Source organism: Strix uralensis, chromosome 1 (assembly GCF_047716275.1).
Source record: "Strix uralensis isolate ZFMK-TIS-50842 chromosome 1, bStrUra1, whole genome shotgun sequence".
Lineage (NCBI taxonomy): Eukaryota > Metazoa > Chordata > Aves > Strigiformes > Strigidae > Strix > Strix uralensis.
This window is the reverse complement of record NC_133972.1, coordinates 103879587-103892152: the sequence shown is the minus strand read 5'-3', so window position 1 is coordinate 103892152 and position 12566 is coordinate 103879587. Positions and strand designations below refer to the sequence as shown.

The following is a 12566-nucleotide window of genomic DNA, read 5'->3' as shown; positions in this document are numbered from 1 at the left end:
TGTTGTAGCGTGCGCTGTGCAGGCGAGTCGGCAACGTTTGGGAACAGCAGCTGGGTGTGCAAGGCCTCCCGAAGGGGTGCAGGGAATGTAACCCTGATTGGCAACAAGCTGAAGCTTAAAGAAAAGATGCGGGTTTTGGGGTTTTTTTCTTTTTAAAAAGCCCTTTTCACAGTTGTGTTGCATACTGAGGGTTCCTGGATCTGGGTGTATGGGATATACTGTGGTTTTTTAATTATTTTTTGCATCTTTGGGGGACTTTCTGGGAATTTATTCAGAGATGCAGCCCACAGCTTAGATGGTGGTGCCTCTTTAGTTACAGTGTTGCTCTAAAGGCTTAACTACTGAAAAACCTTATAAAGCCGGAGAATTTAATTCTGCTCCTATGTTGAGATTATTTTGTTTCTCCTCCGGCTCTCTGCTGGGGGCGGGGCGAGGCTCCTAACTCCGCCCCGCCCTCCCGCTCTAAGCCCCGCCCCGTTTCCCGCTCCCGACCCAGGCTGGGGGCGGGGCTTGTCTGCATCCCCGCCCACCCGGCGTGCGTCACGCCGAGGGGCGGAGCCGTAGCCTCGCTCTGGGCGCCCGCCACGCCCCTCCGCTCTGCTCACCGGGACAAGATGGCGGCGGCCGGGGCGGGCGCTGGGCGGAAGCAGGTGCGGCAGGAGGAGCTGCGGCGCCTCATGCGGGAGAAGCAGCAGCAGAACGCGGGAAAGAAGCGGATCGACTCGCCCTTCGCCAAATATCCTCAGCACCAGCCTCCCTAGCCCTCGCCTCGGCGGCTGGCCCGGCCCGGCCTGGCCCGGTGGGAGGGAAGGAGGGAGGGAGGGGGTGGCCGTCGCGGGGCGGTGAGAGGTGGGGGTCTGCGGCGCAGCGCTCTGCTTCCCTTAACGGCGGCCGCCACGTACAACAGCCTGGGACACCTGAGCTGCACGCTCTGCAACGCGCCCGTGAAGAGCGAGCTGCTGTGGCAGACCCACGCCCTGGGCAAGCAGCACCGTGAGGTGAGCGGCCGCTGGCTTCCCGCCGGGGGTGGCGGCGGGGGGCGGGCTAGGCCTTGGTGCCGGTGCGCCGGGGGTACGGGCTGCCCCTTGGTGGGGCGGGTCTGGGCTTCAGCTCGGCTCCGCTCGGCGCTGGCTGGGTGTTTGTTGTGCGTAACTGGGCACCACGTGAGAAGGGGGAGAGGGGAGGTTACACCGCGTTAACGGAGGCTGGGGGTTTGCTGCGTTTTGAGGTGTACGCTAATAGGTAACAGCTGAGCATCTGCCAGGAGAGAGCGGTGTAAAAACAAGCCTGGTTGTTTTGTTTTTGTAAAACCTATGTACCCGTTGAAAAGCCGGCACTTGAGAGAACCGTCCCATGTCTTTCAAGGGGCGCGCTCTTAAGATGAAGCTGTTCCCACGTTAGCGACAGCTTTTAACTGTCACTTGTCTGCAGGTCGGACTTGGAAACCCTCTTTGGGATTGCTTTGTTTCCTGTATGTTATAAAGGAACAGCTTACACGTGGTTAAGAAAATAGGCTTTTTTTTTTCTTTATAATTTAGCAATAAAGGTAAAGAATTTGTAAAACAATTTCAGGGAGCTTGTAACTTGGATGCAACCTTAAATCTGATTTTTTTAATCCTTTTAAATTCTGCTGCTGCTTCTTGGGAGAAACTGAGAGATTGCATTTAATTTTACAATTACTGAGGAAAAGACCAAAAGAGCTGAGGGGTTCTTAGTTCATTGCTTGCATTCTGTGTAGATCATCGTGGCAAGGCACAGTGACATGTCTTTAATACTGCTGCCGTGTTTTAATTTTAAAACGCTTAATATTTAAGAACATTAGGATGAGTCCAGCCTTCTTGCTCTTTCCTCCAGAGTTGTAGTGCTGTAAATGTCACTGATCTTAGTCATTCCTTTCTCACTCGTACAGCCTCCCTTGTGCAAGTGACAATTCCTTTGCTACCATGTCACATCATGCAAGAGACTGACAGAAGCATTGGTCTTGGTTTTGGTATCTGTGATGTCTGTTTCAGTGATACTGTACTAGAAAGATATTAGCTCACTTTATTAAAGTGTTGTATTTTAAGCTGCAATCCAGAAGTTCCTGCTAGGAAAGCTTCCTGAATTTTGTACTTCTTCACAGAGAGTTGCAGAATTAAAAGGCACAAAGCAGACAGCAACTGGTTCAGCTGCTAGCGCATCATCTCATCCTGTCAAGAGAAAAACTGTTGACTTGGAAAATACAGAGTTAAAGAGAGTAAAAGGTAAGGAGAGAAAAATACTTATAAGCACTTGCCAGAATCTAGCCATTTCACATCCTGAATGTTTTTGGTTGGTTTTTTTCCCCATGGAAGTGTGTGTGAATACACAAGACTGTTGAGTTAAATGTCAGTCTGGTGCTGCTGCAAAGGGGAAACATCTGTCTTGCTCTTTCCCTGTGAGTTCACTCATCAGGAGAAAACTGTGCTTTTGGTAGTTTCCTTCTTGGTTATTTGGTTAAATTAGATCATGGAGATGCGGGCTTGGTCCAAATAGAACCGGAAACAGTACTATGAGTTAAACAGTAGAAGCACTTGTCCAGAAATGGTGTTATTCCCTTTCAGTGGGATCAATCCACTGTTTTACCTCAATCCATGCATGAAAGTTCATGCTAAAGGAAAGATAGTTAATTTTTTTCCCTTGGTGCTATATATGAATATATAGATGAAAGTGTGCATTTGTGAACTTGCTGCTGTAGGAGTCTGTCTGAGGGATATTTCTTTTGAAAGCATGGATTGTAAGAAGTGACTCTTGGCTGTTATACAGGTACAGATGAAAAGCCACACACATCTACATCTGGGTAAGTAGATGTTATTTCATTACATATGAGTATTTGTAACTGTACCAACTGCTGCATTCTCACCCTGTTCTTCCTCATCTCCTTCCTAGCCAAGGGTAAAGATTCAGAGAATCAGCAGATCCCTGCTTCTGCTCATTTTCTAATGTGGGTGCATATTCCTGAACACGGCATCATCTTCCTCAGTGCAGATGAGAAAATCATGGTATTAACTCTAGAGTTGTGAACAAAAAAGGAATTATTTTACTGTCCCTATCAGACTTTTAAGGATTAATATGTGGTGGTATTACACAGTTTGCTAGAATGAAAATAAGCAGATTGTGGCATGCACTCTAACGCTAGCATACTGCAGAAGAGATGGTAGTCTGAAATTAAGACAGATTTTAATGTCTGTTTAAAGGTATATTTAAATGATATTTATTTCCAAAAATTACTAAGGAATGTCATCAGCAGATCTTTATTAAGATGTTTTTATCACTTAAAATTCATGTAAATGCCTGTCATGCAGTTGAACTCTCACAGGTACAGGAGTGTATTTGGCTTCAGGGGATTGGGTTAAGCATCTTATTGCACCTAAAGATTTCTGAGGGTATTTGGACATCTTTGTGGAGTTGGTAGATGTCACACGAGGCCTGCAGTTCTCCTCTATGCTTCTTCACAGGATAAATTTTTATTATCTTGCATAGATACTATGTGCTATTATCTTGACAGTAGAAGGCACTTTGTAGACATTTTGAGTTTGTGTGCCAAATGAACAGTTTAGAGGTTTGCTCAGCATTATACTGATCAGTTTGATTATTTTAAAATATAACCTGGAAAAACGTTTGGCTTGGAGGCCTGCAGCTATTATAAAAACGAATCTGGGTTTTCTCGTTGCTGAGCCTGTGTGGCAGTTCTGAGCAACAGTAGGTACCTAAAATAAGTAGTTGTGTTATACCTGAAGGTTATCAAGGATTATGTGACATCAGTACCACCGTTGAACCATGAGTTTTGTATTTAATGTGTTCACAGCCAGTACGCTGGTGCAAATAACTTTGAATGTGGAAATAGAATTACCTAACCTGCCATTCCTCCAAATACACTTTGTTATGGGATATTTTTATTAACCTTTCTGATACAGAACATTTAAATACAAAAGTGGAACTGAAATCTGTTTTCAGCATTAACCTCATCATTTCTGGGGAGCTTCAAATGAAAGCAGCAAGTATGTGCTGCCTTCAGACAGTGGTTACATCGGTAGCTGCGCAGTTTAGGGTATTGCAGAATACCTCAAAGATCATATTGCTCACAGATTGAATAGGCTTTGGATGCTAGACTGTAACTGATTTTTGTGAAGTTTGAAATAGTTAGGTTGTGTGTTCTTTACTAGGCTACCAGCAGATTTTTTTGATGAAGTGGAGCAAGATAGTACAAATGAACAGCTTTCAAAGGGTCCAGGTCCCAGTTTATTGACAGGAAATTACGATGATGATGATGACGACGATGATGAAGAGGAAGAACAAGATCAATCAAAAAAATCTTCTGTTACGCATAAAACTGAAATTCCACCACCAACTGAAGAAGTAATAGCTAATTCTCTGCCTGCAGGTAATGCTGACTGAAATAGTAAGTGATTCAGTAAGGAGAAGCTGTGTTTAACTGATAATGGAAGGGTTTTCATTTCTTCTGATTATTGCTGTAAGCTGGTTAGGGTGTGTAATATTGGAAGTAGAGAAAGGAGATTCTTTACTAGTTTGTTATTGTGTTGTGTTTTCTCAGCATGTTACTGATTTTATGTTCTAATTGTTTGAGGATGTCAAGTGAAATAATGTCTGGCTGTTCCTCCCTTGATTCAGTAAGGTATTAATTGAAATTCCTGTCTAGTCAGAATTTTATAAAGAAGCTTGAACAGTTGTTCTTTTCGTTCATAGGCTTCTGTCCTTTCTTATAGACTTCTTTGACAGCAAAACTATAGCTGCTCCTATAGTTTCCCATTCAGGATCCATACAGAAAGCAGAGATACAAGAGAAGATAGTGGAAAGGTAAGCAGTCAAATCAAATACTGATAGATTTGGGAACTGTAAATAAACGTTATTCTTACAGGAAATACAGACTGTGATCACTTAGAAATCTGTCATATTGTTAACTTGTATTCGGAATAGTTTGTATGTATGTCAGCCTCTAGCATTATTTCAGACAGGTATTTCGCACCCTAGGGGCAGGATAAGAGATGGAGCAATGCCATACAGTGTCGTTCAGACATCTCTGTTTGCAAATTTTAACGCAGGATACTTTGGAAGCTTAATGTTAACCACCGCTGTTAACTGTTTAAAGAAAACCATTTGCTGGTTCTGTAGTAATGGTTCAGCTCACTCAAGCACTTTTTTTAGACAGTGGTTTAGGCTTTCAAAAGTAGAGACTGTGCTGTTAAAATGTTTGTGTGCTCAGCACACTGGAAAGAATAGTTTAAGAAGCCTAAGCTATAACTCTTCTTTTGGCTGAGATTTAAACCTGTCTGTGCAATTCCTTGTAAGTTAGGTAAGACGAAACTGAAGAAGCAAGTTTTGATGGTTGTAGGAAAAACTCGGGGCATAAAAAAAACTTGCTCCATTTCTAGGTCCTTTTATAGAAGATTCTGGATTTTATTCTTGACTATTTTTAACTCTACCGTAAAGCAGGTTGTAAAGTGTTAACTTGGGATAATAGTAATTAAACATTTCAGGAAAGAAAACACTGCTGAAGCTTTGCCAGAAGGTTTCTTTGATGATCCTGAAGTGGATGCAAAAGTAAGTGATCTGCTCTTTTTATGCTGCTGTATTTATTTCTGCCAGTTGTAGTGATTTTCTGAGTAGTAAGGATGCTTTTCCAGGTAATTAGTCATACCAGAATATAAGAAAATGACAGAATAGAATAGAATAGAATAGAATAGAATAGAATAGAATAGAATAGAATAGAATAGAATAGAATAGAATAGAATAGGCTATTTCAGTTGGAAGGGACCTATAATGATCATCTAGTCCAACTACCTGACCAAAAGTTAAAGCATGTTATTAAGGGCACTGTCCAAATCTCTCCTAAACACTGACAAGCTTGGAGCATTGACCACCTCTCTAGGAAGCCTGTTACAGTGTTTGACCACCCTCATGGTAAAGAAATGCTTCCTAATGCCCAGTCTAAACCTCCCCTGGCGCAGCTTTGAGCTGTTGATTCTATATTAATTAGAAAACATGAAAAGGGATGGAGGCAGGCAGGAAGAGCTTGTTAAATCATCTCTCAGAAGGTATTTTTGATTGTGGTTCCTTTGTGGCTCTTAAAGAAAACTAAAGAAGTGTTATTTGTTGGTTAAAATGCTAGACTGAGATTTGGACAATCCACCTGTTACTTTTATTTCTTTGAGTCATCTCAGGAAAAGCATTTCACCTAATTTGTACATCCAGTTCTGTTTCAGAATTGAGGATATAAAAATAGTTCTCTAATGTCCTTTGAGAGATCCTGTTGAAAAATATTAAAAGTCACTTTGTGACTGATACTATACATCTTGTTAGAATTAAAATAGCTAGATTACGGTATACACTGTAATCTCTAGTACTGGCATACTCCAACAGTGAACTTGGTCTCCAGCCCTTTTGTCTTTTACCATTATGTGGTTTTTTGATGCTCAGAAAAGAAATGTGGGCATTCAACATGTTTCTCAAAAAAACCCCCACAACTAGAAATCTTGAAATTGTGATCTAAATCATTCATTCATCCTTCAACTTGCACTGTACCGAACGATGACCAAAATAAAACCTGACATTTTAAGTATAAACCTTTTTGGCTTGTTTGTTTTGTTTGTTTGTTTGTTTTGTAAAATTTGCCACAGATTTGATGGCTTTCCAGCTTTCTTTATTGAAATAATAGTGTTGTAGGCTCAGTGTTTTTTATTTTCCTGGAGTATATTTCCCTGTTGTTCACAGTGTGGAAGGCTGCTGGTGTATTTAAATTGGATTGTGAGGTTGAGCCCTGACTTCTGATTTGGAGACCTTCCAAATAATGCTTCTTTGTGTTCAGTTAGTCCCACTGTCCCAGTTACAAGCTCAGGTGTCTCTTAATTGCTCTGGCAAGAGTCTTTTGGCACTGCTTATGCCCACATGTTAGCGTATGTGAATAGTTTTGAATAATGACATTTTCAATATTGAAATACATAGCTGAAAAAGCCACACTCTTTTTTTTTAATATGACTAATTGTAGTGTTCAATTTTTCAAATACTTAGTTTCACCATCAGTTGGGAAGCTTGTACAAATGCCTGTCAAGCAAAGGAGAATCTGCTTATATCTGAGAGGACACTGATTAGTGATCTTTGTTCTGGTTATCTCCTCAGCTGATAAAATATACAAGTGGATACATGTTCCAATAAGCTCTTCCTTGAATTGCTTGCAGGTGATGTTCTTTTTTAATCAGCCCTTTCTAAGTTTAGCTAATGTGCAGGGGAAGGAAAATATTTGTGACATCACTTACATTGAGATGTCTGCAAGTGATTCTGTGTTGGAATAATACATAAAACAATTATTTTCAGAATGAACAGTGAGTGTTCGGAAGGGAGATTGTGGGCTTGAAGAATGTTGGTTTTTACATCAGGAATTTAGAAAGCATATAAACTCTGGATTAGATAAATATTTCAAGGAAAAATAATACCTTTACTGTTTAAATTTATTGTAAGAAATACAAGTAATTATGAATTACAAAAGACAACCACAATGCGTAATAACACAGTACATACACATATGATAGAAATAATCACAGAACAGAAAAATGAAATGATAACTATTACTTCCCAGTATGTTGTTTGCTTGGAAGCTTCTAATTTATTCTATAAACTTAATTCATACTACTGGATTTTGTATAATTGTTCAGGAACACAAGGTACCAAACTGTTGTCTTTACCATGATGATGACTGAGGTGTTACCAAAAGAGAGTAATGAAAAAAGGAAAAATAAAACTAATGCAAAAAGATGGTGCCATGAATTATTCTGTTCAAACTGCTTAGTTCTCCTAGTTATATAATCTCCACCCAGTCCAGAGCCAGGCAAAATCTGTCATCTAACATATGTTCTATGCCACATCTTCCACTCTTGAATTGTGGAAGTTTTGGTTACACAGGTAGATTATTTTGTTTATTTGCTTGTATTAAAAGCACAATCTGGTTTTGATTACCTTAGTTGTAGATCTTAAATGCATTCTTACAGCTACTACTTTTTCAGTCTTCTTGTCTTAGTAATTAATGTCATCTATCACAGAAGAAAAAGCTTTGCATGTTGTTAAAATTGGTACGTAGCTGTACTATTTCTTCTGTTAGCCAAAAAAATGAGACTAGATTTGAAATACAGTCAGACTATCTATCACCAGTCAGACTAGTGACTGAATCATCTGATATTTTATGTTATGCCAAAAGCAAATAATTCTCTGCTTTTTGGCTTGTGAGAGCTATTATGTACAATCGAACAGTCAGCTTACAGAAGAATTTAAAAGTTATCATCTAACATAGTGAAATTATAGACTGTCAAATTAACAGACTTAGTCACTTTTCTTACTCCAAACATTCCACACCATCCATTCTTAGTCAATTATTCTTTAATGCTACAGTCAAGAATGTTGTTTTAATCCAGGAGTAGAGTCAGATTTTTCTTCCAAAACCATTGTGCAGCTGCACTCTCTTATTCATTGTTACGAATCTAAGTCACTTGTCTCCCTCTTCTGAGCGGGACATGACATTTATATGCATTACTTAAACAGAAGTATGTCGACCAGGCTTTTCTGAGGACACAGCATAATTTGCCGTATTTCTCCAGGTGTTTTACAGTGCCCCAAAGAGTCACTAGACATAAATCATTAATGAGCCTGTTTTTTCATGTTCCTTAGGTGCGAAAAGTGGATGCTCCAAAGGATCAGATGGACAAAGAATGGGATGAATTTCAAAAGGCAATGCGACAGGTCAACACAGTAAGTAATGGAATCTATTTTTATTGATTCTAAATACTATACACAATAAGGAAAACAACAGTTTCATGCAGCTCTGCAGAATGACTGACATCTGCATTTGTCAGCTGTTTGTTGCAATGCAGTGTGTGGTTAAATGCACTTTATAAATGAGCAAAGGGTTCCTTCTGTTTTCCACTTAAGGGAAGTTAAGTTGGAAAAACTTATGATCAGGATCCAGTCATCAGTATATACCTAGTTACATTTGTTATATTGTATTTAAATAAGATAGCATATACCTCAGATCAGCATCCTGCACCGAAACAGGACATAATTGTGGGCTCTTCTTTAGATGAGATACATTATTTTAACCTTGAAAAACACAGAACAAAACACCACCCATTTGTCTTTTTCAAAAAGGATCTATAAAGTGTAGGTAACCTGGGTTTTATGGTTAATTTAAATGTACTGGAAAGGAACCCCAAAATTTGGAGAAGTGATAAAAGATTTTGTGTATGAGACGCATCAGTTGGCCACAATTTTTCTGTACTTCCATTTTTTACTGCTTAGCATTGCGTGGAAAATCTTTGCAGAACAGGTTTTTATCTGCCCTTTTGTACAATATAAAACTGTCACTAAAGATACCTGGTGTTCTCAATCTTCTCCTAGAGTATTTGCTAGTTTTTTAGTTTTAACTGTAAATAATTGCTGATATGTCAACTGCTAAGAAACGTGGTGCAAAAAAATTTATCATTGCTCATTTTAAAGCGGTCAGCACTATAAACAGAGCGGATGTTCATACAAAAGCAGTGGTGGATACATTTTGCTAGCATTAGCCATTCAGATAATTCTTCAGCTTAGAAGGAATCTTCTCAGTTATGCGTGGACCATTGATTGCATAGCATCTCCCAGACACTCAGATTTGAGAAAGTATATGCTGAAAAAAATAACAGGTTAGAAACACTTCGAGATCTAGTGGGAATATTTAACCAATACTTTCAATAAGCGTGTGTAATTTAAGTCCCAAGCACTGGGATATAGCTCCTATTTCAACCTCAGACTTTGGATGCGCATAGTTTGGTTACGCTCAGTTTCAAATAGTAGTGTATTGAAAAATTTGAAAGGTTAACCCCAAAGCAGCCAAACTACTTTTAGTTTTAAGAAAAAACATTTCTGTTTCAAATTAAACCAGATCAGTTTTTTTCTGTATTTGCCTCCAGAGTCTTTTGTGAAAGTGGGGGTATACGTATAGGAGATTAACACTGACTTGAGGCAGAGGGGAGGAAGGGAAGACACAGACATCAAAAAGGAACAACAGTGAAATTCAGGATGAAGGTAAATTTTCTTAGCACTTTTCTGGTTTAGATTTCAGAAGCAATAGTGGCGGAAGAGGATGAGGAGGGACGACTAGATCGTCAGATTGTGGAAATTGATGAGCAGATGTAAGTAGATCAATTTTTCCTCAAACTTTCTGTTCTCCAGCACTAATGGTTCGCTATTTGACTAGACTGATAATATTTTTAATCTTCTGTGATGCTACCTTTCATTAATCACCCAGATACTTGAAGGACAAAGACAGACTCCCTCCAATTGCAGAATCATACCTAATAAAAACATGACTTTTGGTGCAGTTATGTTGTATATTATGGTGAAGTTATATAATTGTTTGCAAAGAGAGAAAGCACTAGAGTCACCGAAAGTACAGCAGGCAGGCACAGGCAAAATAAAGCAATAGAAGACAAATTCTTTGAACAAACTGTCCCCCTTTCCCCTGTCAAATGTCTTAATTTGTATTTCTCTGTGAGTTCTGATCGATGTAGAATTTGTGACCATTTTTAAAAAAACACGGTCTGATATTCTGCAATTAAAATTTTGATAATGAGATTTGTGCTTTGGCCATCCATTTGCTGTACCGAAAATGTCCTGTTCTGTGACTAATTCTCCTTATTTTGAATAAAATTTTACTTAAAGGTTTTGTTGAATGATGCACTTCATTACATGAAGTGGCTTTTTTGTTTTGTTCTGTTTTTGCTTAAATGGTAGGTGTAGCAGTTGGATAAAAGTTAAACTTTTAAGTAACCTGAACTACATCTTAGTGGAACAGAATGTTGCCATTATCATGTAGCTTAACATGTTAATTAACAGTGATTATGGCAATGGTAGCAATTGAGTAGAGAAAGATTAATTCTGATTTTAATGAACCCTGCAACAAAAAGAAGCACTAAAAATTAAAGCAACACTTAAGCCATCTGGACAGATTTACATGCTACAGGTAATCATCATATAATAACAAATAGCACTGGGTTCAAACTGAGCTTTGGTAGTACAAGAATGTCTTTTAACAATGTTCATGGAATTTTGGAGAGGGCTTGAGCTAAACCTGGCTGTCTTGGAGTATTCATTTTTCCCAGTAGCTTAGGATGCTATAGTACATAGAACCAAATTCAGAAATTTGTCGAGAATTTCAAGTTTGTTACCATAATTACTTTTCTCCAAAATAAAAGTTCCAAATAGATTTTTAAAGACCGTTTTTGTAGCTTTGTCTTCCGAGAGTATTTAAATGCAGGCTATTTCAAATTAAAATCAAATCAATTCTAGTGACATTCATGTTTTCCTTAGCCTTCAAACCTTCAGCTGTGACTGCCTGTAAGTAATCATATTGCAGATACACTAGGGGAAACAGGATCCAGATAATGAGCTTTCCTTGTGGACTCTTCCTAGCAAATAGGAATGAAAGAAGCAAAGATGTATTTAAATTAGGCTGATACTACTTGGCATTTTCAACAAAATACCCTGTTAAAATGGCTAGAATAATTGTTATAAAACATATTTCAAGGACAGAACTTCTTAAGTAAATGGAAAACTGAAATTTGTGGATTGTGTTTACGTAAAATATTCTGTTACAGCACACAGTAAGCAGATAGAGAATCTGACCACTTGTGCTTCTTTTTTATTATTTTCAGAGATTTCACCACTAACTTACCAAAATTGATAGCCAATTGATAGCTCGCCTTTCTACCATATATAAAAACCATAAGCAGAGCAAAGAGTGACATCTCTTCTTGTGTGGAAGTGAATATTGGTTCTGTGCCTTTTTGAAAAATGTTCTGTGGTGGTATTGCAGTTGTTAAATATTTGGATTAGATCTCATTGCTAGAGAATTGACCACACTTCTCCTCTCCTTTGGTCTGTTTCCACTTGATTAACACAGAGAAGATGCACTAGCATATTGCAAGCTTATTTTTTAATTGATGGGAAGCTACGTAGCTTTTTTTATCTGAAGTTGGAGAAGCAAAATCCAGCACCGTAGGAATTCCAGTTAATGTGGAAAGACCACAAATGTTAATAGGTGGTTTACTTTTCAACAGTGAATGTTACCGCCGTGTTGAGCTTTTGCGTAACCGCCAGGATCTGATGAAGGAGAAGTTAAAGGAAGCCATGAGACTAAGTGCAACACAAGAAAAAGAGGATGAGGCTATTGGTAGTGAAGATGAAGAAGAATTGCAGGATTTGCTCTCTCAAGACTGGCGGGTGAAAGGGGCTTTGTTGTAGCATTTCTGCAACATGGTTGATATTCTCTTTATCTGTGATAAACTTCCATTGTTCGAAGTGAGAAGCTTGTTAAATACTTATTTAAAGAGGATCATAAGATGGTAAAGAGCCAAGTGTATTAAAAAAAAATCTTTGTAGATCTACAGTGGTGTATTACTTGCTGTAAAAACTGTATATTGCAAATGTTGTACGATATTGAATGCACCTTTCCTATTAAAATTATTGGTTTCCTACCAGAGGTATTTTAATGGGATTAATAAGTA

The 12566-nt window shown here is 38.9% G+C and overlaps 2 protein-coding genes across 4 annotated transcripts in view; one reads left to right on the top strand and one right to left on the bottom strand.

The window, feature by feature from the left end:
* The first annotated feature begins 577 nt into the window (after positions 1–577).
* Positions 578–12536, top strand: ZNF830 (zinc finger protein 830). The gene is made up of 10 exons (XM_074875684.1): positions 578–736; positions 899–998; positions 2123–2243; positions 2785–2818; positions 4185–4402; positions 4746–4836; positions 5517–5580; positions 8695–8775; positions 10117–10193; positions 12120–12536. Exons 1-10 carry the CDS (start codon positions 615–617, stop codon positions 12301–12303), a joined length of 1092 nt encoding a protein of 363 aa, XP_074731785.1. The 5' UTR covers positions 578–614; the 3' UTR covers positions 12304–12536.
* The window catches only part of LOC141946183 (poly(rC)-binding protein 3-like), a 547598-nt gene continuing 542498 nt past the window's right edge, over positions 7467–12566 (bottom strand). For all 3 annotated transcript variants that reach the window (XM_074875666.1, XM_074875673.1, XM_074875655.1), the window contains one exon: positions 7467–9688. In XM_074875666.1, the coding sequence (XP_074731767.1) occupies positions 9624–9688 (65 nt within the window). In that variant the 3' untranslated portion in view covers positions 7467–9623. The remainder of the gene's footprint in view (positions 9689–12566) is intronic.

What these genes read in the sequence shown, in the direction of transcription:
- ZNF830 (XM_074875684.1), top strand. Translation starts at nt 615, where the DNA reads ATGGCGGCGGCCGGGGCGGGCGCTGGGCGGAAGCAGGTGCGGCAGGAG. An exon ending in AGAGTTAAAGAGAGTAAAAG is followed by an intron (nt 2,244 to 2,784) that starts GTAAGGAGAGAA and finishes GCTGTTATACAG; the next exon opens with GTACAGATGAAAAGCCACAC. An exon ending in GTGGAAATTGATGAGCAGAT is followed by an intron (nt 10,194 to 12,119) that starts GTAAGTAGATCA and finishes ACTTTTCAACAG; the next exon opens with TGAATGTTACCGCCGTGTTG.